Source organism: Oncorhynchus masou, chromosome 20 (genome assembly GCF_036934945.1).
Source record: "Oncorhynchus masou masou isolate Uvic2021 chromosome 20, UVic_Omas_1.1, whole genome shotgun sequence".
NCBI classification, from domain to species: Eukaryota; Metazoa; Chordata; class Actinopteri; order Salmoniformes; family Salmonidae; genus Oncorhynchus; species Oncorhynchus masou.
This window is the reverse complement of record NC_088231.1, coordinates 5346398-5368614: the sequence shown is the minus strand read 5'-3', so window position 1 is coordinate 5368614 and position 22217 is coordinate 5346398. Positions and strand designations below refer to the sequence as shown.

The window sequence follows — 22217 nt, the reverse complement described above, 5'->3', positions numbered from 1 at the left end:
CGAATAATAATAAGGCAGAACAGTTGAAACTGGAGCAGCAGCACGGCCAGGTGGACTGGGGACAGCAAGGAGTCATCATGTCAAGTAGTCCTGGGGCATGGTCCTAGGGCCGCGGTTCAGTTGAAACTGGAGCAGCAGCACGGCCAGGTGGACTGGGGACAGCAAGGAGTCATCATGTCAGGTAGTCCTGGGGCATGGTCCTAGGGCTCAGGTCCTCCGAGAGAGAAGAGAGAATTAGAGAACGCACACTTAGATTCACACAGGACACCGAATTGGACAGGAGAAGTACTCCAGATATAACAAACTGACCCCAGCCCCCCGACACATAAACTACTGCAGCATAAATACTGAAGGCTGAGACAGGAAACATATACAATGCAGCCCAGATCAGTCCTACAACATTATATTTACCAAGCTCTGTTTTAAAAGGCATTGTACTAAAGAGCCTGGCAGCCAACACGTCTTCTGCATCCTTTGCTTTTGTGGCATTGGACAGTCACTGTTCCACATTTTTTGATGATACAGCCTGAATTTAAAATGGATTAAATTGTGGATCACACAAATGCCCAATAATGTCAAAGTGGAATTTTGTTTGTAGATTTTCTAAATTAATCAAAAATGAAAAGTTGAAATGTCTTAAGTCAGTAATTATTCAACCGCTTTCTTGTGGCAAGCCTACATGAGTTCAGGATTACAAACGTGCTTTAAAAAAATCATGTAATAGTTTGCATGGACTAATTCTATGTTCAATAATAGTTGTTGACATGATTTTTGAATGACTACTATCTGTATCTCTGTACCCCACACATACAATTATCTGTAAGGTCCCTCAATCGAGTAGTGAATTTCAAGCACAGATTCAACCACAAAGACCAGGGAGGTTTTTCAATGCCTCGCAAAGAAGGGCACCGATTGGTTTGTGAATATAAAAAAAATATTCCTTTGAGCATGGTGAAGTTATTAATTAGGCTTTGGATGGTGTATCAATAAACCCAGACACTACAAATCTACAAGAGTCCTTTCTAACTCAGTTGCTGGAGATGAAGGAAACTGCTCAGGGTTTTTACCATGAGGCCATTGGTGATTTTAAAATAGTTACAGAGTTTAATAGTTGTGATATGAGAAAACAGATGATGGATCAACAACAAATGCCTGTACAGAATACAAATATTCCAAAGGATACATCCTGTTTGCAACAAGGTACTTATTAAGTAATACTGCAAAGAATGTGGCAAATAAATTCACTTTTTGTGGCAAACAGGATGGGGCAAATCCAACAACACATCACTAAGTGACATTCTTCATATTTTCACACATGGTTGTGGCTGCATTGTATTGTGGGTATGCGTGTCATCGGCAAGGACTAGGGAGTTTGTAGGATAACAATGAATGGAATTACAGCTAAGCACAGGCAAAATCCTAGAGGAAAACCTGGTTCAGTCTTCTTTCCAACAGACACTGGGAGAAAAATTCACCTTCCAGCGGGACAATTACTTAAAAGACAAGGCCAAATCTACACTGGAGTTGCTTACCAAGACGACACTGAATGTTCCTGAGTGGCCTATTTTCAGTTTTGACTTAAATCGGCTTGGAAATCTATGGCAAGACTGGCAATGGCTTTCTAACAATTATCAACAAACAGCATGACAGAGCTTGAATAATTTGTTCGAGAATTATGGGCAAATATTGAACAATCCAGGTGTGCAAAACTGCTAGATAAAGACTCACAGCTTTAATCGCTGCCTAAGATGTTTCTGACATGTATTGTCTCGAGGGGTGAATACTTATCTAATCAAGATATATTAGTGTTTTATTTTTCAAATGTTTGAATTTTTCTTCTACTTTGACATTACAGAAAATGACAATTTAATCAATATTAATCTCACTTTTTAACACAAATAAAATGTGGGAGAAGACCAGGGGTGTGAAGGCACTGTATGTAATGTAAGCAGTTATAAAGGCAATGACTGTCTGTATGTACATAGTCCCAAATTTAGCAACAAGAAAATAGGATTAATGTAATAAAGATATTGTTGAAAATGTAGTCATGTACATTACCCTGTAGTGCATTTAAATAGGATTAGATATTGTCCCTTGTTGTACATCAATTTGTAGATTTAATTGATTTTAACCAAACCCCTACACATACCCACACACAGGGGCAGATTGGCCATCTGGCAAGATGGGCTGGACAATTTTTTGACAAACAAAAATGTTTTACATTTTTTTACATAAAATTGAAACAACTCAAATTTTAACATGGCCATGGGCCTGTTAAGATTTATTTTTTCAAGATTTTTGTGCCATTTCTCTTTTATACAAATCTATAATGATCTATAACCACCCTACCAAGATGAGCTGGCCCAGTTGTTCTGAGCTGAGGTCACACAAACTCACATTCAAAGTCAAATGTGGCTTCAGCAAAGAGACCTGCTCTGACTCTGTCATCAGTTAGAAAGCCAGGATCATGGATCATTAAAAACGGAAAGGATGCCTATTAACATAGAATGAGCACATTCCACATTGTCACCTGACCACTCAAAACTTCCTATTTTTGGGGGCGGCTAAAACCATGACCTGCTCAAACAGTAAAGTGTAGTATCCTCATGATTCCTGTTTTGAAAGTGTCTGCCCTGTTCCTGTGTCCTGACAGGAGCCTGTCGCTGTGATGAGCAAGCCACTCTCCTCTCCGGTGAGATAGTATTAGCCACTTGCGAATTGATGGAAAGCTGGCAGGTGCACAGTTATGAAAACATAATGACTGGTAGTGTTCATGGCACATTCAAAGGTAATACATTTTTACAGTAAAATGACATCTATTTACTATAAAAGCTTTTTTATTATTATTATTAGGAAGGGGGGCCTCAGACTGGCCTCTGCCTGGGGCCTCCAAATCACTATGTCCGTCCCTGTGAAAGAGGGCAGTCCATAATTGCAGATGAAGGATATGAAAATATTATTTATGGAGGAATGGTCTAAGATCTCTCCTAATGTGTTCTTCGACCTCATAAAACATGTTAAAGTTAGCGGCGTGCGCAATGATGTGGGCTTGTGTGGATAAAATGCCAGGGACAACTTCTTGTCCCAATCAGCCCCTGCCCACACACATTAAGAGGCTGGAGCAGCACAGACTCAGCTGCATGTAGTGTGCCACTCCAAAAATGGTATGTTGTATTTCATTGTATTTACATGCCACCAAGTGGCTGTGAAATATACAAACGTGAAGAGCAGCATACAGGTGTCTCTCTCCCGACCGGTTACCAAAGCTGCACAGTGATAAATTTGGTGGTCAACACTGCAACCCAGTGGTGCTATTAAGTAATTTATTGAAGAAGCTATTGAAGTCATTTACACTTCCAACAGGTGCATGTCGGCTCTCATGTCAGAAGATTTTGGATTGATTTAGAATAGTTTATATTAAGGGAAACCACGTTTAATGTTTCTTTGGAAGATTCTGAAATTATGTTTTTATTTTGACCCAACTGTTTAAGGTACAACTGAAACATTATTTTTGAAATGAGGAGAAAATGTCAAAACAAAAAAGCAGTACATACCATAAAACCTTTTTGACAAAAGTACATTTTCTTTTGACGTGTAATACCCCTGTCTATGTTAAGTTTATGTACTCTTCTCAATATATAGATTTTTTTAAATGTTCTGTTATTGTTCAATATATAATTAAATGAATATATTTTATGTGAAAATCCATGTTAAAGACCCATTGCAGTCAAAAACGCCTGTGTTTTTTATTTACAGACTATGAGGTTGGAATAATACTGTGAAATTGTGAAAATTATGATAATTCCCTCTAGTGGAAAAGCTGTTTGACAAAACTGCCTGAAATGACAGCCTGTTTTGGTCAGATGGAGTTTTGACCTGCCTGGTGACATCACCAGGTGGTAAATGACAACAGTAAGCATCGGCCTCTGATTCCAAAGGTTACAAGTCTGAAACCAGCAATAGAAAGTCGTTTGAGATTTTGAATTCGGGGGGAAATGCCTAACCTTATGATTTCGGCGTTAATGCCTCAACTTAACCTTAAACACTTTGAAATGTGATGATGTTTGAGAAACATGGATGAATGTCTAATTCTGACGTGAGACTGTGAGAGATTGTTGGTAGTGGCTTCCGAACATTGCCCCGTCTGCTACCCAGTCATTTTAGAACAGTCATCCCATTTAAGGCTACACTGCCATCTAGTGGCAAAGCAACTTTCAAACATAAAATAACAAAACATTGTATAATTTACAAAGAAAGGACTGGATAACACAATTTACCCATACATTCACTGTACTTTGTTAGACTTTACATTCAAAATACAATCAGATAAAATAGCATGTGTGATCTTTGCACTCGGCCTACATTTCCCATGACCAGAAGGGCTGTCTGTGCGCGCAGATTCTTTGCACAGCTCCTGCGCGTTGAATTTCACTGATCTGTAAACAACTGGGATGGGACCAACACGTGCTATGTGGTCTGTACTTATATGGTTGGGTGATGATGCTGCGAACGTGTGCATCTGCTGAACAGTATGTTGCTTATGCATTTAACCTTGGTTTTATTTTGGCTTAAAGGAGACGCAACAAAGTGGTAACGCGACATGGCCCGTGCAAATAGTTAGGTTTACTATAGCTTTAAGAATGCAAAAATAGTGTCTGGTTCTTTAAAAATGGATATTGGTTTATTATTATAGTAGGAATTAAGGAAAGTTTTTATTATTAATCAATAAATGAACGCTTATAATTTGTGGACTAGGCCCGAATTCTGTGAATTATGTCACAGTCGGATTACGGCCTTTAGCTAGCAATCCAAGCGTTTTGATCGATGTGATATCAAATGTAATCATTTGTTTACTGTCAGTACAGTATCAGCGAAAGTAATAAATACGGTCCGGGAAAAAAGGGTAAGAACCGGGAACACGCGGTGATGGAGCCGCAAATCACCCAAATAGGCGATAACAATAAAAGGGATGAGCCCGAGGATGACAAGGCCACGGTACAATCCCCGGCCTCGAGTGCAGCGGTCACGCCGCGCAGGACTTCGAGAGGTCGAGGAGTTGGCCGGAAGAAGGGGGTTTCTCCTTCGCCGTGTACGAATGGAGCAACACCAGGCACTCCGAGTTCTGGACGAGTGTTACGGGACCGGTCTACACGAACACTACCAGCTTGGTTGCAGAGCGAGAAGAGTGACCATGCAGAAGAATCGAGCCCTGACAAAGCCGTAAACCGCCGGAGGAAGGCTGCTTGTCCACGATCCAGGAAAAATGCCTCCTCCGCAGCTTCAACAGAGAGTACCGGAGAGGTCGGGGATGACAGTAGTCAAGCTCATGAGTACGTTCGTATACGCCTTTAGTACACCATACATTGCAATATAGCCGTGTCCTCTGCAATAAACGTAACATCTTTACATGCCTGTGTTAAATTGTTAGCCAGCCAAGTTTGCTTGTCAACATTTTACGGTCATAAAACCGGTTGTATGCATAGCTGCTAATTGTATACCCTGACATGTACGTATTCCAGCACAGTTCCTTTAAAAAGGGAGGAGGAAGAGGGAGGGGTAATACCTGGTTTTAATGTCTAATGTTCTTTACCTGTCCTCTCATTCCCGGTGTGAGCGGTTTTGTCAAGTTGCAACCTGCATGTAGCAGTCTTGAATGACAGCAACTCATGATTATGTCATATTGTACATAGCTAGATTAACAGAAAGTCAGCCGGGAAGTTATCACTATTTTGATAACTCTTTCTCCGCAGCTCAGGGCACCCAAGGAAACCCACCGATGTTCAAGGTAGGTGACCACCCTCATACATCGCTTGATAAACTAGACAAAGATATGTGGCTACAGTAACAAAATTAGTAAGACACACCTTGAATTAGTATTCCAATTCAAAGGTGTGTATGATGGCACTCACTTTGCCCTTTCCAGTCCACCCTCACTCACAGAATGCTCAGACGCGTGCCAAGGCCCCTTCTGCCCGGGGTACCAGGGGGTCCGCCAAGCCTGTGTGCAAGAGTGAGCCTGGCACCGACAACCCAACCGGTAGGCACACCAACCAGCTAAATTGTGTTTGTGATTAAACTGAGTGGGCTAAGAACGTCTTGGGTTGTATGGACACCTGGGATTTGATTTATTTTTTATTTTTTTCTGGTCGGTTACATCAACTCTGTGGGGGTTGGGCCGTTCCCGAGACAGAGGGGAATGTGTCAGCCCAATCAAATTGTGATTGTTGTATTGGCATTGTGTGATAATGTTGTTTTTTTGTTCCAGTGGAGGTGGAAGCAAAGGTAGTTGCAAAGAAGACAGTTAGGATGTGAGTATACACATGCATTCCAAATCCAACTTTATTAGTCACATGCGCCAAATACAGCAGGTATAGATGGACCTTACAGTGAAGTGCTTACTTACAAGCCCCTAACCAACAATGCAGTTTAAAAAATACGGATAAGAATAAGAAATTAGATTAAAGAGCAGCAGTAAAATAACAATAGCGAGACTAATTACAAGGGGGTACCAGTACAGAGTCAATGTGCGGGGGCACCGGTTAGTTGAGGTGAATAAACGAACAGCATTCTTACTCATCTCATGGCTGGAAGTGTGTGTGTGTGTGTGTGTGTGTGTGTGTGTGTGTGTTTGAAAGAGGCTTGGGTCTGTCTCTGCTACCGTAGTAACACGGACTCCTCTCGCCTCAGTGAGAAAAAAGAGGAGAATAAGGAAGATGTTCTCTTGGGAGGAGAAGATGAGCCTCCTTTCCAAGATGACCCTAAAGACTTCAGCTTCCAGCCACAGTCTCAGAGGTAATGTTGGCGAGACAGCAGTGTGTGTGGATCAGTATAGGCAATAATCAATGGTCCACATACAGTAGAAGTTGGAAGTTTACATACACCTTTGCCAAATACATTTAAACTCAGTTTTTCACAATTCCTGACATTTAATCCAAGTAAAGAATTCCCTGTCTTAGATCAGTTAGGATCACCACTTTATTTTAAGAATGTGAAATGTCAGAAAATTAGTTGAGAGAATTATTTCAGCTTTTATTTCTTTCATCACATTCCCAGTGAGTCGGGAGTTTACATACACTCAATTAGTATTTGGTAGCATTGCCTTTAAATTGTTTAACTTGGGTCAAACGTTTCGGGTAGCCTTCCACAAGCTTCCCACAATGAGTTGGGTGAATTTTGACCCATTCCTCCTGACAGAGCTGGTGTAACTGAGTCAGGTTTGTAGGCACACACTTTCTCAGTTCTGCCCACAAATGTTCTATAGGATTGAAGTCAGGGCTTTGTGATGGCCACTCCAATACCTTGACTTTTTTGTCCTTAAGCCATTTTGCCACAACTTTGGAAGTATGCTTGGGGTCATTGTCCATTTGGAAGGCCCATTTGTGACCAAGCTTTAACTTCCTGACTGATGTCTTGAGATGATGCTTCAATATAGCCACATAATTTTCCATCTTCATGATGCCATCTATTTTGTGAAGTGCACCAGTCCCTCCTGCAACAAAGCACCCCCACAACATGATGCTGCCACCCACGTGCTTCATGGTTGGGATGGTGCTCTTTGGCTTGCAAGCCCCGCCCTTTGACCTTCGAACATAACGATGGTCATTATGGCCAAACAGTTCAATTGTTGTTTCATCAGACCAGAGGACATTTCTTCAAAAAGTACAATCTTTATCCCCATGTGCAGTTGCAAACCGTAGTCTGGCTTTTTTATGGCACTTTTTGAGCAGTGGTTTCTTCCTTGTTGAGCAGCCTTTCGGGTTAGGTCGATTTAGGACTCGTTTTACTGTGGATATAGATACTTTTGAACCTGTTTTCGTGTCTTCTTCCTGAGCGGTATTGCGGTTGCATGGTCTCATGGAGTTTATACTTGCGTACTATTGTTTGTTCAGATGAATGTGATACCTTCAGGCATTGGGAAATTGCTCCCAAGGATGAACCAGACTTGTGGAGGTCTACCCTTTTTCTTCTGATGTCTTGGCTGATTTCTTTAGATTTTCCCATGATGTCAAGGCAGAGGCACTGAGTTTGAAGTTAGACCTTGAAATACATCCACAGGTACACCTCCAATTGACTCAAATTATGCAAATTAGCCTTTCAGAAGCTTCTCAAGCCATGACATCATTTTCTGGGATTTTCCAGACTGTTTAAAGGCACAGTCAACTTAGTGTACGTAAACGTCTGACCCACTGGAACTGTGATACAGTGAATTATAAGTTAAATAATCTGTCTGGAAACAATTGTTGGAAAAGTTACTTGTCATGCACAAAGAAGATGTCCAAACCGACTTGCCAAAACCTATAGTTTGTTAACAAGAAATTTGTGGAGTGGTTGAAATACTTATGTTGGAGTCATTAAAACTAGTTTATGTAAACTTCCGACTTCAACTGTACATGTTTAGCAAGTGGAGGTGTGGTAGGATCTGTGTGTACGGCTATGAATTTGAGCACTGTGCTTGTGTTACAGTGGGGAAATCAGCAGTGATGATGACATTCCCTTCAGAGATGACCTCAACGACCAGAGCTACAACCCGGAGGCTGAGACTACTAGGTGTGTATGTGTGTCGAAATGCTTTCCTTTGGGATTGTGTGCGTGTGTGTGTGTGTGCATGTCAGCTCCAACGTATTATTCCCTTTGTGTGAATCGGTGTGTTTTGTGTGCGTTTTACCCATGTGACCTGTCTGTTGACCTTCCAAATGGATCCTCCGTCTCTTAGGGATGCCCCCAAACCACGGCGCAAACCCCCTCCGAGACAGAAAGAGAAAAAAGAGAGGGAGCCAGGAATCAAGATAGAGGGCACAGACGTGAAGCTGGAGAACGAGTTCGGAGAGGGGGATTTGCCCAGAAAGTATGTCCCCCTCCCCGATTCTCCAACCTTCTCCCAAAGTGTGCACCTGCACTCTCCCCATTATGTATTTAAAAGCATTGGAAGTGGCTGGCGTTTCCACCATTGTTAAATCCGTAACGGAGAGTGTGCAATTTCAGACCTCAAAGGAAGGGTGTGCAAGGGTAGACTTCTGTCACTTTGGGAATTGGATCTGGCGTTGGTTTGGTCTCTTGATTTCACTCCTTGCTTGAATAGAGTTCTCCAACTTCTTTTATTCTCTCTATTTCCCTCAGGAGAGGCAGGCGAAGGAAAGATGATAAAAGTCCCCGGCTCCCGAAAAGAAGGTAAACTTGACATTACTGTTTAACTGCAACAATATTATTTTTTATTTTCTTTAGTCAACTAACAAAACATTAGTGAAATCATATGTATAAAAGCTGAACCCTCACCTCTGACATACATGATGATTGACAGTTCTGTCATGTCCCACCCCCACAGGAAGAAGCCACCGGTGCAGTACGTGCGCTGTGAGATGGAGGGGTGTGGAACAGTCCTGGCTCACCCTCGCTACCTGCAGGTCTGCCATAGCAACTGTAGTGGTCGCCATAGCGACGACGAAGCTCACAATCTATTCTGAGATTGAGTTGTGCACGAACAGGGTTGGGGGTCGATTTCAATTCAGAATTGTTTTTCAATGCATGCAATTGAATTTCAATTTCACTTCCTGAAATGGAATTGACCCCAACGTAGGTGAATAGTATTAAGCTTTTTTTCCCCATCCTTCGTCTCTCTCGCTGACTCTCTTTTTTCCTGTAAATCCCAGCACCATATTAAGTACCAGCACCTTTTGAAGAAGAAGTTTGTATGTCCTCACCCATCCTGCGGAAGACTCTTCAGGCTGCAGAAACAGCTACTTCGCCATGCCAAGCACCACACCGGTAAACACACACACACACGTAGAGATCCACATACAGACACACTGAATGCTAACTATCCTCACTTAACATTTACATGCACACACAAGTACAGTATACATGCAATCACCGAAGCAGCGCTTGACCTGTCATTGTTTTCTGTGATGAGCTACTGCTAACTCTCTCTGCTCCCCCTCTCAGACCAGAGGGACTACATCTGCGAGTTCTGCGCCCGCGCCTTCAAGAGCTCCCACAACCTGGCTGTGCACCGCATGATCCACACCGGAGAGAAACCACTGCAGTGAGTTTCCATCTCCAACCTCGTTTATTTGTTTGCCTGGTTGTTAATTCATTCCATCCATTTATTTAAATGTTGCACCTGTCTGTACCTGCACCTCATCTGACCCCCTGAATTTACCCCCCCCCCCCCCTTTCTCTTTTACGTTCTACATCACTCCCTCTCACTTCCTGTAGATGTGAGATCTGTGGCTTCACCTGCCGCCAGAAGGCCTCCCTCAACTGGCACATGAAGAAGCATGACGCGGATGCCACTTACCAGTTCTCCTGCTCCATCTGTAACAAGAAGTTTGAGAAGAAGGACAGCGTGGTGGCCCACAAGGCCAAAAGCCACCCGGAGGTGCTCATCGCAGAGGCCCTGGCGGCCAACGCAGGGGCCCTCATCACTACCCCTGCCTCCCTGCTGGAGGCCTCGGGAGTGGGTTGTGTCGGGAACCAGGGGGAGCTGGTACGACTGGAGCCCGCCCAGCAGGTGACCCAAGTGGGTGAACAAATTACCCACATGGGGCAACAGGTAGCTCAGATGGGTCAGGTGAGCCACCAGGTGGTAGTAGTGAGTCAGGATCAGGGCCTCCACGCCATGCAGATGCCCCTGACCATCGCCCTGTCCCCCATCGACCCCCCGTCGCCCTCCGACACCCAGCAGCAGCAGACCCACCACACCCTCCAGCTCCAGATGCCCCTTCATTTTGTTCAGCAGGTGGCGGCCACTTCCCCACAGCAGCAGCAGTCGCAGCAGCAGCAGGCCCAGATGCAGCAACTTGCCCTTCATTCCGGCTCGGTAGTGACCCAGCAGCATCAGCCCCAGCAGCTCCAGCAAATGACCCTGCAGTCTTATCAGCAGCAGAATCAGCAGCCGCAGATTCTCCACATGACCTTCCAGACTGTCGACGGGTCGCAGACACATCTTCAGCAGATCCCCTTGCTAGCCACCCCCCAGCAACTCCAAAACCTCCAGAGTAGCTCCCATATTTCTACCGCCAACCTCCCTCTCTTGGCCCAGGTCCAACTTCAACCTCCGCCCCAAACTCAGGACATCCAGCTTCAGGACCCAACCACTGTGGGTTGTAGCGAAAGCTACGCTCTGGACGATTCTGTTCTCTCTGCCTCCTCTCCTTCCGCTAACACCCTTCAACAGTGTGAGACTGTAGGGGAGGGAGAGGTCGTTTGGGAAGGGGACGGAGAGGGGGACGGAGTGGTGGAGGGGGATGTCTTGACCGATGCCACAGAAGTGCACATGCAACATGTACTTATCTAGAGTAGTCGGTGGGGGGGAGGGGGGACTAGCCTGGAAATTCAAACTGAATTCAGCTGTTTCACTTTACGATCACTAATTAGGAAAGTGAAACAACATAAGGTGATTCAGTCTGGATTTCGAGGTTAGGGGAAACTGGGAAAGACAGTAAAAAAAAATGAGAGGTCTAGCGATGTCCCTCCTAATGTATTGTGGCACCATTTGAAATATATAGGATCACAGAAATATGTATTTATAGTCACTTTTGGTAGCTTTTTAGATCTACCCGCATCAGGGCAGTTGTGTGTGTGTGTGTGTGAGTTGTTGCCTTTGTACATAAAGTGATGTAGCCATCTATACCCATCAACTGGCCTTCTGTGTTTGTGTGTTTAGCATTTATCAGAAGAGGCTGGTGGGAGGAGCTATAGGAGGACTGGCTCATTGTAATGGCTGGAGTGGAATCGATGGAACCGAGTCAAACACGTTCCCATGTTTAGTGTGTTTGTCTCCGTTCCATAGTTTCCATTCCAGCCATTACAATGAGCCCCTCCTCCCACCATCCTCATGATACTAGTATCACAACACTTACGGTCCTCAATTTTCCATGGCAAACAAAGAACCGAAAGCAGACAGTTTTGTTTCTAACAGTAGGGCCTAGATTCTATCAGATCTGCCCTAGCCAACGCCCTTATGGTGGTGGTTTTGGAGGTGGAACTACGTTAGAGCTGTTCAATGTACAAGCGACTTACGCAATTATACCTAGAGTTGACATTGGCTGCACGGAATCACATCGAAAGAAATCCCCATGCAGCCTTGATTACAAGTTAGAAAACACTGGAATGTGAGATGGTAGCCTTATCTAGCCTAAACCTTGATTTAGGTTGATTGGAAATCATTCAACGAAAGGAGGATTTCCGAGTGTCATTATTTCTATATAGCCTACACTTTCTCATTCTGAACGTCTATTGTGAGTGGGATGGGTGTGTGCTTACTGATTTGACAGCTCTAACGCAGTTATACCTCAAACGCCGCCAAAACACCAGCTAAGCGGGTGTTCGAGATCACTTGATCTGATTGAATCAGGCCTATAGATCGGGCATGCATCGGCAAAGCCTGGGCAGAGGAACTCGCTCAGAGACAGACAGTTTATGGGCAATGTTACAGAGGTCATGGAAATCACATTCAAAGTAAATGCTGCATATGTCGGCTCAATCGGAATTGACATCAATGTCAACTGTTTTCGGATATTCATAGTCCACTCCATATTTTATCCTGGCTTAATCCGTCCACAGTAATCCAACTAAATATACATTTTATTGCAAAAACATCAAATGATGGAAAAATATTTATTTCAGACAGATCATTCTACATGCTACATTATCTTACAAATTGTCAATATAAAAGGGAAATTATCAAGTTGATATTTAATAGTACGATAGCTACCCCCAGCTTCTGAGCAGCACAACATGTAGAGGAATGTTCACGCATGCCTGGGCTCTTGTGGCCACATTGTGTATGGAATGTACAAGATTTCAGGAAGATCTTGCTTCAGCTACAAGGAATTGTGTCAAGTACATGGTAAGTTATTTGAATCTCAGTTTGTGTGTCCGGTGTCAACCAGTCGTCCCCAAAAAATAACTCACCCTGTGGGCCCCCGGGATAAGGGTTAAAGTACACTAAGCTTCATCTGCTCATAGGTCAGTTAGTGTCCTCTACCTTCCTTTAGAGATCCTCCTCTTCAACCACTAGTTCCTCAGGGCCGTAGTCATGCTGGTGAGCACTGGTGTCCTTTGTCCACACGCTGCTCCTCACTGCACGACACAGCTCAGGTTCACAACAGAGTAAATAACAATCTAAAACATTGAATATAAATAAGTAAGCGGAATAAACATAAGTGATACTGGCAAGCTCAGTGTGCAGGTTTATCTTTTAAATCAATAATGAAACTAAACTGCATCACCCGCTTTCCACAATCCACTGAAGCTGGTAGGTTTGATCTATATTAGGTGACTTACTTGGCCGTGTGTCTGAGGATCAGAACACAGTAGTTCTATTGTCTGTCTTAATTGCCGTATTTAATTCACGTTGATAAAAAATAAACGTTTCTTTTTTTTTAACTGTTACTGACCTGTGACCTTTCTGTGTTGAAGCGCTTCTGCACCTCCCTGTTTTCTCTGGACTCCTTGGCGCCCAGGCTAACTCAACACTGTCTACACTACTAGTACATTTACATGTGATATTTTTGTCATTTAGCAGACACTCTTATCAAGAGCAACTTATGATCAATGCAGAGTGCTAGGAGTCAGTCAGCCAAGTTGCCCCAGTAAGTTAAAAAAAACACCCTTGATTATTGTTGTTACTGATTGGTTCTTGTGACAATCTTGATATTTGTTTATGTTGTTATTGATATGACCATTGTTTCAGGTAGCTGGGCTATAGAAAGAAACTGACTCCACTTAGCCACAGGCATTTGCTATGGCATGAATCCATTTGGGGGCACACATGAACCAATGGATCTTATCTTTGACAGATGAGAGCATAGCCGTGAGATAGATGACCTCTGATAAGACGTTGACATAACGCAACAGATATGATTAGTTATAAATGTACATACCTGGTTGACACACCACCTTATTCCCCCTTTGCTCCTCCTGTCCCTCCTCTTCTTCATCAATGAAGAACCCTCCTCAAGAGTGTTTTTTGTGACTAGCCCAGGTGCCACCCCCCTCTCCTGCCAATAGTCCGCTAGCCAGTCGGGCTTGCCTCAGCATCAGAGCCCGCTGTCTGTTCCGTTCGATCTTGGCTTTCATTGCAGTTTTTGGCTGGAGAAGCATCAATCGCCGGTGTGTATGGGCTAAAAATAGATCCATCCCAAAAAGCAGGAGCTGAGTGTGTGTGCTTACATTGTGACTGATCAAAAAAAGTAACCCTGTGCTGCCTCTCCTTTCAATCTTTCTCCAATCAAGCAAAATTAATGATTATATTTTCCTAAACTTGATCCATAACTTTATTGGTATCTCCAGTTCCTATGTCCATTTATCATTAAGTGATCACAAACACAAATAACAAACATTTAAAGCATTTATTTAACAATGATAAAATGTAGCTTATATTTCCAATGGACAGGTTCTTCCAAAATAAATACGTTTTCAATGAAACTACAAAAACCCCATGTACAAACTACCATTCTGAAGTATATGTACTGGACTGAACAGAGGTCTGGAAGTGTGGTATAGTTATCCTATCCTGCATACTGACAAGCGGTGTATAGAATACTCTCTGGCTGTAGTCTGATTAGTTTGCACTTGCTCACTCGTACGCATGGGTAGGGAGAAGTTTAAACCATACCATACCATACTATACACCAGTCCATTCCTTTCACATCCATGGGGGGGGGAGTAAATAAGTGCAGAATAATGGTACAAAATTGGAACACGTTCCCATTTTCTCTTGTCACACACTAAAACAATGTGAGCGTATTCACACACACACACACACACACACACACACACACACACACACACACACACACCGTATTGCTGCTGACAGTATTCCTGTGCAAGTCGCTCAGTTCAAATTGACCTGTTCTCTCTTCCTCTGCATTGCATAATTCTTCAACGCCCTTTTAGGAGGCACTAGGGTGTTACTCAGCCCTACTCTCCTCTTCCTAGACTGCTGACCCTCCTCCTCTTCAGGGTCTCCTCCCTGGTTGTGGTGAAAGTTCTGGCGACCCATGTATGAAGAGCCTCCTGCGTTGGGGTCAGCTTGGTGCGATCCGGGAGCGTCATCCTCAGGGGGGTCATAGTCATTGGGAATGATGGAGCTCTGGAGATCGCTGTCGTGGGCAAACTTGCATTTGATCCCGAACCTGCAGCGTCCGTCCTTCCTGTACGCCACACACATCCTCTTGCCCCCTATCTGGGAAGGCCGGGCCTGCACTGTGAGAGGGACATGCTTCTGCAAGACGTTGAGCTTCTGGTCGGCTTGAGCCTTGAAGGGGTTGGCGAATACGCCACTCTTGGACGAGGCCCCGAGGGGTGGAGGGGGGAGTTTGTGGAAGAGGGAGCTAGGGGGTGCGGGGAGGAGAGGGGTCCGGGACTCTGAGGTGGGTCCCATACAGGAAGGAGGAGGGCGTTTTGGTTGTTGTTGAGATACGGGGTCCACCTTTTCCTCTGGGTTGGAGTCACAGTCCGACTCACTGGAGGCTGACCCGGACTCTAGGAGGAAATTGCGGGCCTTCTTCTGGGTCTCTCCATCCACCTTGCTCTCAGTCCTTCAAAGACAAAACATGTATAAATGGACTGGTATACTTGCTGTAGTGTTATCCAAAAAAAGATTTCAAGGACTTCTCAATCTGGAAATATTTAATTTGACTGGAAGAGGAAATCATATCTGGTTTGGATAGCAAGACCAATCACAACACTCCTCTCCATAGAGAACAATAGTAATGGCATCTTTTTGTAGGCACCAACTCATGGTTCATTGGACAAAGCCCATGGGAAAATGAATGGAGTTTTTGGAGGGTTTCTGGTTAACTGCCGAAAATAAGGTCAACACAGGCTTAGGGAGATCTTGTACGTTTTGACATAATCTTCATCAGCTAACGTCACTTTTTGTCCATTTTGAAACATTTATGTAATCAAAACAAGCATAAAACACAAAGGCGTCATAATTCATAAAGGTAACGTTAACTAATATTTGACTAGTGGAGTATGCATTAGAGATCAGAAACAGCAAAAAAATAATCATTGTTTAATTAAGATTTAAAAAAATAAGTTCTCCCCTTAAGGGGTTTTACATGACATGTTCTACTCTGATTTAGCCACTGTCTCCTGTATTCCTGACCCGGAATTGGCTCTAGAAAATGTATCCTCTATATGCATTCCTCTGACAAATAAACACACCCCCTTTAAAAACCAAAGATAGCTCCGTAGAAAACGAAAGATTAGATCTATCTGAACTCATTCAGATGAGAAATCGAGCCTGGGCTAAAGCAAGGAAAAGTGACTCTCCAGTGGCCTGGCACACTTTCAGAATTCAGAGACAGATGTACTATCGTGATTAAGAAAGCTAAATCAAGCTACCTTTTAAGCTCCATCTCTGACTTGGCTGGTGATCCTTCAAAATTTGGGAAAAACAGTAAATGCACTGAAGCGTAACAACTCTTCTTCTTCCCTGCCTAAGCGAGTTCTGTCTGACTCTGGCATCGTAACTGGGAAGAATGGGATAAGTGATGCTTTAAATTATAATTGTATCATCTCAGCAGGCTTTTTATTTGAGAGAAACAGTTGTTTAATTGACCCTGGTCAGTCAATTGACTGCTTTTCCCTCTGCCAGCCTCTAGCTGACTCGACGATTAACCTGTCAACTTCTAGTGAATATTTGTTTTCATTTCAACAATTCACTATCTGCGATGTGTCTTGCTTAAGATTGATGTAAAAAAAAAATAATCCACTAGGGCTGACGATTATATACCTATACCCGTATCTGGCACTATCCCCAAGGTTTGGAAGGTGACCCTTTTGACTTGAATAAGTATCTGCCTATTTCTAAACTTTCTTGCCTAGCAACTAGGGATGGTTTAAAACCTGACTGATGTACACTACCAGTCAGAGGTTTTAGAACACCTACTCATTCAAGGGTTTTTCTTTATTTTTACTATTTTCTACATTGTAGAATAATAGTGAAGACATCTATAACTATGAAATAACACATATGGAATCATGTAGTAACCAAAAAGTGTTAAGCAAATCAATATATTCTATATTTGAGATTCTTCAAATAGCCACCCTTTGCCTTGATGACAGATTTTTACACTCTTGGCATTCTCTCAACCAGCTACACCTGGAATGGAGTTCCCACAAATGCTGAGCACTTGTTCTGTGTGGTTCAGTCGGTAGAGCATGGCGCTTGCAACGCCAAGCGTCGTGGGTTCGATTCCCGCTGGGGCCACCCATATGTAAAAGTAGTGGCCCCAGCCGACGCTTTGGACAAAAGTGTCTGCTAAATGGGATATATTTTGTTGCCCTCTTGTCCTTCACTCTGCGATCCGAATTATCCCAAACCTTCTCAATTTGGTTGTGATTGGGGGGAATGTGGAGGCCAGGTCATCTGATGCAGCACTCCATCATCCTTCTCTGTAAAATAGCCCTTACACAGCCTGGAGGTGTGTCGGGTCATTGTCCTGTTGAAAAACAAATTATAGTCCGACTAAGCCCAAACCAGATGGAATGGCGTATTGCTGCAGAATGCTGTGGTAGCCATGCTGGTTAAGTGTGCCTTGAATTCTAAATAAATCACAGTGTCACCAGCAAAGCATCCCCACACCATAACACCTCCTCCTCCATGCTTCACGGTGGGGAATACACATGCTGAGATCATCCATTCACCCACAGTGTCTCACAAAGACACGCCGGTTGGAACCAAAAATCTCATACTTGGATTCCAAACCAAAGGACACATTTTCACCAGTCTAATGTCCATTGCTTGTGTTTCTTGGCCCAAGCAAGTCTTATTATTATTATTAGTGTCCTTTAGTAGTGGTTTCTTTGCAGCAATTCGACCATGAAGGCCTGATTCACACAGTCTCCTCTGAACAGTTGATGTTGAGATGTGTTTGTTACTTTAACTCTGTGAAGCATTTATTTGGGCTGCAATTTATGAGGCTGGTACCTCTAATGAACTTATCCTCTGCAGCAGAGGTAACTCTGGGTCTTCCTTTCCTGTGGCGGTCCTCATAAGAGCCAGATTCATCATAGAGCTTGATGTTTTTTGCGACTGTACTTGAAGAAACTTTTAAAGTTCTTGCATTTTCCGGGAATAGACTGATCTTCATGTCTTAAAGTAATGATGGACTGTTGTTTCTCTTAGTTTATTTGAGCTGTCCCTGTCATAATAGGGACTTGGTATTTTACCAAATTGGGCTATCTTATGTATACCCCCCTACCTTGTCACAACACAACTGATTGAATCAAACGCATTAAGGAAAGAAATTCCACAAATTAACTTTTATAAGGTACACCTGTCATTTAAAATGCATTCCAGGTGACTACCTCATGAAGCTGGTTGAGAGAATGCCAGAAGTGTGCAAAGCTGTCATCAAGGCAAAGGGTGGCTATTTGAAGAATCTCAAATATAAAATATTTTATGGTTCCATATGTGTTATTTCATAGTTTTCATATCTTCACTATTATTCTACAATGTAGAAAATAGTTCAAATAAAATAAAATAAACTTGATTTTTTTTCACCTTTATTTAACCTGGTAGGCTAGTTGAAAACAAGTTCTCATTTGCAATTGCGACCTGGCCAAGATAAAGCGAAGCAGTTCGACACATACAACAACACAGAGTTACACATGGAATAAACAAACATACAGTCAATAATACAGTAGAAAAAGTCTATACACAGTATGTGCAACTGGGGTAGGATAAGAGAGGTAAGGCAATAAATAGGCCATAGTGGCAAAATAATTACAATATAGCAATTAAACACAGGAATGATAGATGTGCAGAATATATATATAAAAAATAAAATTAAAAAATATATATATACACACACACACACACACATGTGCAAGTAGAGATACTGGGGTGCAAAGGAGCAAGATAAATAAATATGAGTAGGTGTTCTAAAACTTCTAACCGGTAGTGTACATTTAGAATACATTTCAAAGATAAGAAAGATCTTAGCTGAGAATTAATAAAGGATTGAAATATTTTAGTGGTTAACTGTATGGGTAAAAGTCAACATTGAGATGACCCCTTCATTGACCTGTCAAGGGCTTTCGATACAGTTGATCACTCATTGATAATTCATAGGCTTTCCTCAATTGGCCTAGACCAGTAACTGTAGCTATTTAAAAGAATGACTTGACAGATATAACTCAATGTGTATCTACTGATGGTGTTAAATCAGGTCTCCTGGATGTTAAAAAAGGTGTCCCGCATTGGTCAATTTTGGGTCCTGTACCTTTTACTGTTTACATTAAATTGCAACCTGATATGCCAATGATACTGTTGTGTACTCTATTGCCCCCACAGTTGAGCAGGCTCTATTTGAACTACAGGCTGCCATCATTGTATTATAAAAAAACTTTATTGACCTGAAATGAGTACTGAATGCAGGTAAAACTAAGTATACGTTGTTCTCTAGAGCGCATGATCTAAGCATGTGTACTTTGGATGGTGTCCATATTGATCGTGTCCCTGCTTACAAATGTCTGTGCATCTGAATAGATGAAAAGCTGTCTTTTAAAAAGCACATTGCCAAGTTAGTTAAGAAGCTGAGAATAAAAATGAGCTTCTTCGATAGAAGAAGTTGCTGCCTCTCGCTAAGGAGTAGAAAACAGATTATTCCGTCCACGTTCCTATCAGCCCTAGACTATAGCAGCATCCTCTATACTAGGAACACAGCGGCCACGTCACTAAAGCCGTTAGATGCAGTTTGTCGTAGCACATTATTATGGCCAACAATTGTAGGACTCATCACTGCATTCTCCACCAGAAAGTTGGTCGGCCCTCTTTTATGTCACGTAGGTTGATAGATTGCTATGTTTTCATTCATAAAGCTATTTTACAATAAGTCCCACTGTACCCAATTTCTTTACTCAACTTTAGACATACGAGTTACCACACTGGGTCTCAGGGATGGCTAACTGGAAATTCCTTGGGTCTCTGAGCTATGTAAATCAGTTGTGTAAGTCAGCTGCATACCATCATACCACCCTGCATACCACTGCTGGCTTGCTTCTGAAGCTAAGCAGGGATGGTACTGTTCAGTTCCTGGATGGGAGACCAGATGCTGCTAGAAGTGGTGTTGGAGGGCCAGTAGGAGGCACTCTTTCCTCTGGTCTAAAAAAATATCCCAATGCCCCACGGCACTGATTGGGGACACTGCCCTGTGTCAGATGGAACGTTAAACGAATGTCCTGACTCTTTGAGGTCATTAAAGATCCCATGGCACTTATCGTAAGAGTAGGTGTGTTAACCCCGGTATCCTGGCTAAATTTCCAATCTGGCCCTCAAACCATCACGGTGACCTAATAATCCCCAGTTTACAATTGGCTCATTCATCCCTCCCCTGTAACTATTCCCCAGGTCGTTGCTGCAAATGAGAACGTGTTCTCAGTCAACTTACCTAGGAAAATAATAAATAAAATTATAGTTTTGTTGAACAGTATTCCAAATGTTCTTAAATGTGTTGTGTTGGTGCCACAATTCAGAGCTGATTGAGGACCTTAGTACAAATGAATGTGTTTTTTTTATGACCGTATTTTTCTTTCTGCTTGTTTTTTTGAAGTTTATATGTTGATGTGTGTATTTTCTGTCATTTGTGCAATGCAGGGCTCATCTGTAAAAGAGAGCTTGGTCTCAATATGACTTCCTGATAAAATAAAGGTTAAATTTAATCAAACTAACCGATATTATCTCATAGAACAAAACGTATAAGATCTCCTAAACCTGTGTTAACCTCAGACCTTATTTTCTGCATTTATCCCCAAACGAATTGCTGAACGAACTAGGTAACTAATTTCCGGGTTTTAGGACTACAAACTGGCGAGCTCTATGAAACACACGTCAATCTTTTCAATTCATCTTCCACAAACAAGGGTTTTCTAAATTGTATTCCTGAATTGTAACTTACTTATTGTTGTTTACAATATCCCCGTCGCTGTCAGAATCAGAGGACACGCCATAGCCGACGAGAGCATTCATGTCAGCTTGCTGCTTAGCCTTTGCATTAACAGGCTAACGCAACGTTAGCTAGTAGCTATATTTGTCTCTCTCTTCGTCCTTAATTCGCGTTAATCCAGTCACAAATTGCGGTCTGCGTTTTATGTTTGATTGAACTGGCAGTTATAATCCGTATGAAGATGTTTGTTGCTCAATACATTTATGAATTGTTGTATTTCTGTTGTCGGTGTAGCTACAATGTGCTAACCCAAAAGAAAGTGTCCGCAACACTAAAAAAGTACTTCTGGGTCACGGAATTTCGAAAATATTCCAAATAAATAAAAGTTCCCCACGTAATAGTATAAAAGAGCCCGTAACCTGTACTTATTCATGATATATGGGCAATAATTGTCTAAACAATAATTAACAATAACTCATGTGTTCATAATTAAGTCATTTAATTTGGGTTTTAAAACAAGGTCAAATAAATGCCCCCAATGCAACACTGTATATGAAATACATATTGGTTTATAGAGAACTATTCTACGTGCCGAAGTAAAAGTGGGGTTGGGATTCTTCACTGGTATCTGTAGAATCTATATATGGTGTTATTTCATGGGGGATTTGGGTCTATATGCCCAGCCACACGTTCTACTCTACCCACACCATTATTTCCAATGCAATACACTATAGGCCTATAAATTACATATTGGTTGATAGAGTGACAACTATTATTAAAAGTGAGGCAGTATCCTAGTAAAATCATATTGCTATAGGTTTATGTTACCCCAAATATGCTATGCCTCCAACAATTTTCTTAAACCCTACCTTGGTCGCAATCAATCAAAAGCTGTTTTATGTATTTTTATTATTATTATTATTTTTATTTTTTTTAAATCAAAAGGTTTGCCTCTTGGACTTGGGTTTTGGACTGATTCATGGATCATATAGGCAGTACCGGAGCATTGGGTCTCGGACCAACAGGCTCCGAGACAGCTTCTATCCCCAAGCACTGATACTTTTGAACAGCCAATAACTCCAGGCACTGAGACTTTTGAAAAACTAGGCAATGGCTGCCCAGCCTGACCCACTATCTATCTGCACTGACTACTTGCCACTCACTGGTCTCTACCCACACAGTCACATACGCCTACACTGACACTCCTGCACACACACTGACACCAGCACACATATAAACACATGCACACTCATCACCATGCACGCCCACACCCACACCACACTAAATTGATGTGTACCTTGATCTTATAAAATCTCA

At 42.5% G+C, this 22217-nt stretch overlaps 2 protein-coding genes across 2 annotated transcripts; one reads left to right on the top strand and one right to left on the bottom strand.

Annotated features, from left to right (window-relative positions):
- Positions 1 to 4546: 4546 nt before the first annotated feature.
- On the top strand, positions 4547 to 11636 carry LOC135506755 (E3 ubiquitin-protein ligase ZFP91-like). Its single transcript, XM_064926113.1, has 12 exons — positions 4547 to 5330; positions 5751 to 5785; positions 5924 to 6037; positions 6266 to 6308; positions 6688 to 6792; positions 8464 to 8547; positions 8714 to 8845; positions 9118 to 9168; positions 9323 to 9401; positions 9648 to 9762; positions 9940 to 10039; positions 10213 to 11636. The coding sequence occupies exons 1-12, from the start codon at positions 4927 to 4929 to the stop codon at positions 11291 to 11293; spliced, it is 2343 nt and encodes a 780-aa protein (XP_064782185.1). The 5' UTR covers positions 4547 to 4926; the 3' UTR covers positions 11294 to 11636.
- A 2701-nt stretch (positions 11637 to 14337) lies between these two features.
- Positions 14338 to 21234, bottom strand: LOC135506757 (uncharacterized). The gene is made up of 2 exons (XM_064926114.1): positions 20913 to 21234; positions 14338 to 15542 (listed from the first exon to the last, which is right to left on the bottom strand). The coding sequence occupies exons 1-2, from the start codon at positions 20981 to 20983 to the stop codon at positions 14837 to 14839; spliced, it is 777 nt and encodes a 258-aa protein (XP_064782186.1). The 5' UTR covers positions 20984 to 21234; the 3' UTR covers positions 14338 to 14836.
- Positions 21235 to 22217: the final 983 nt, after the last annotated feature.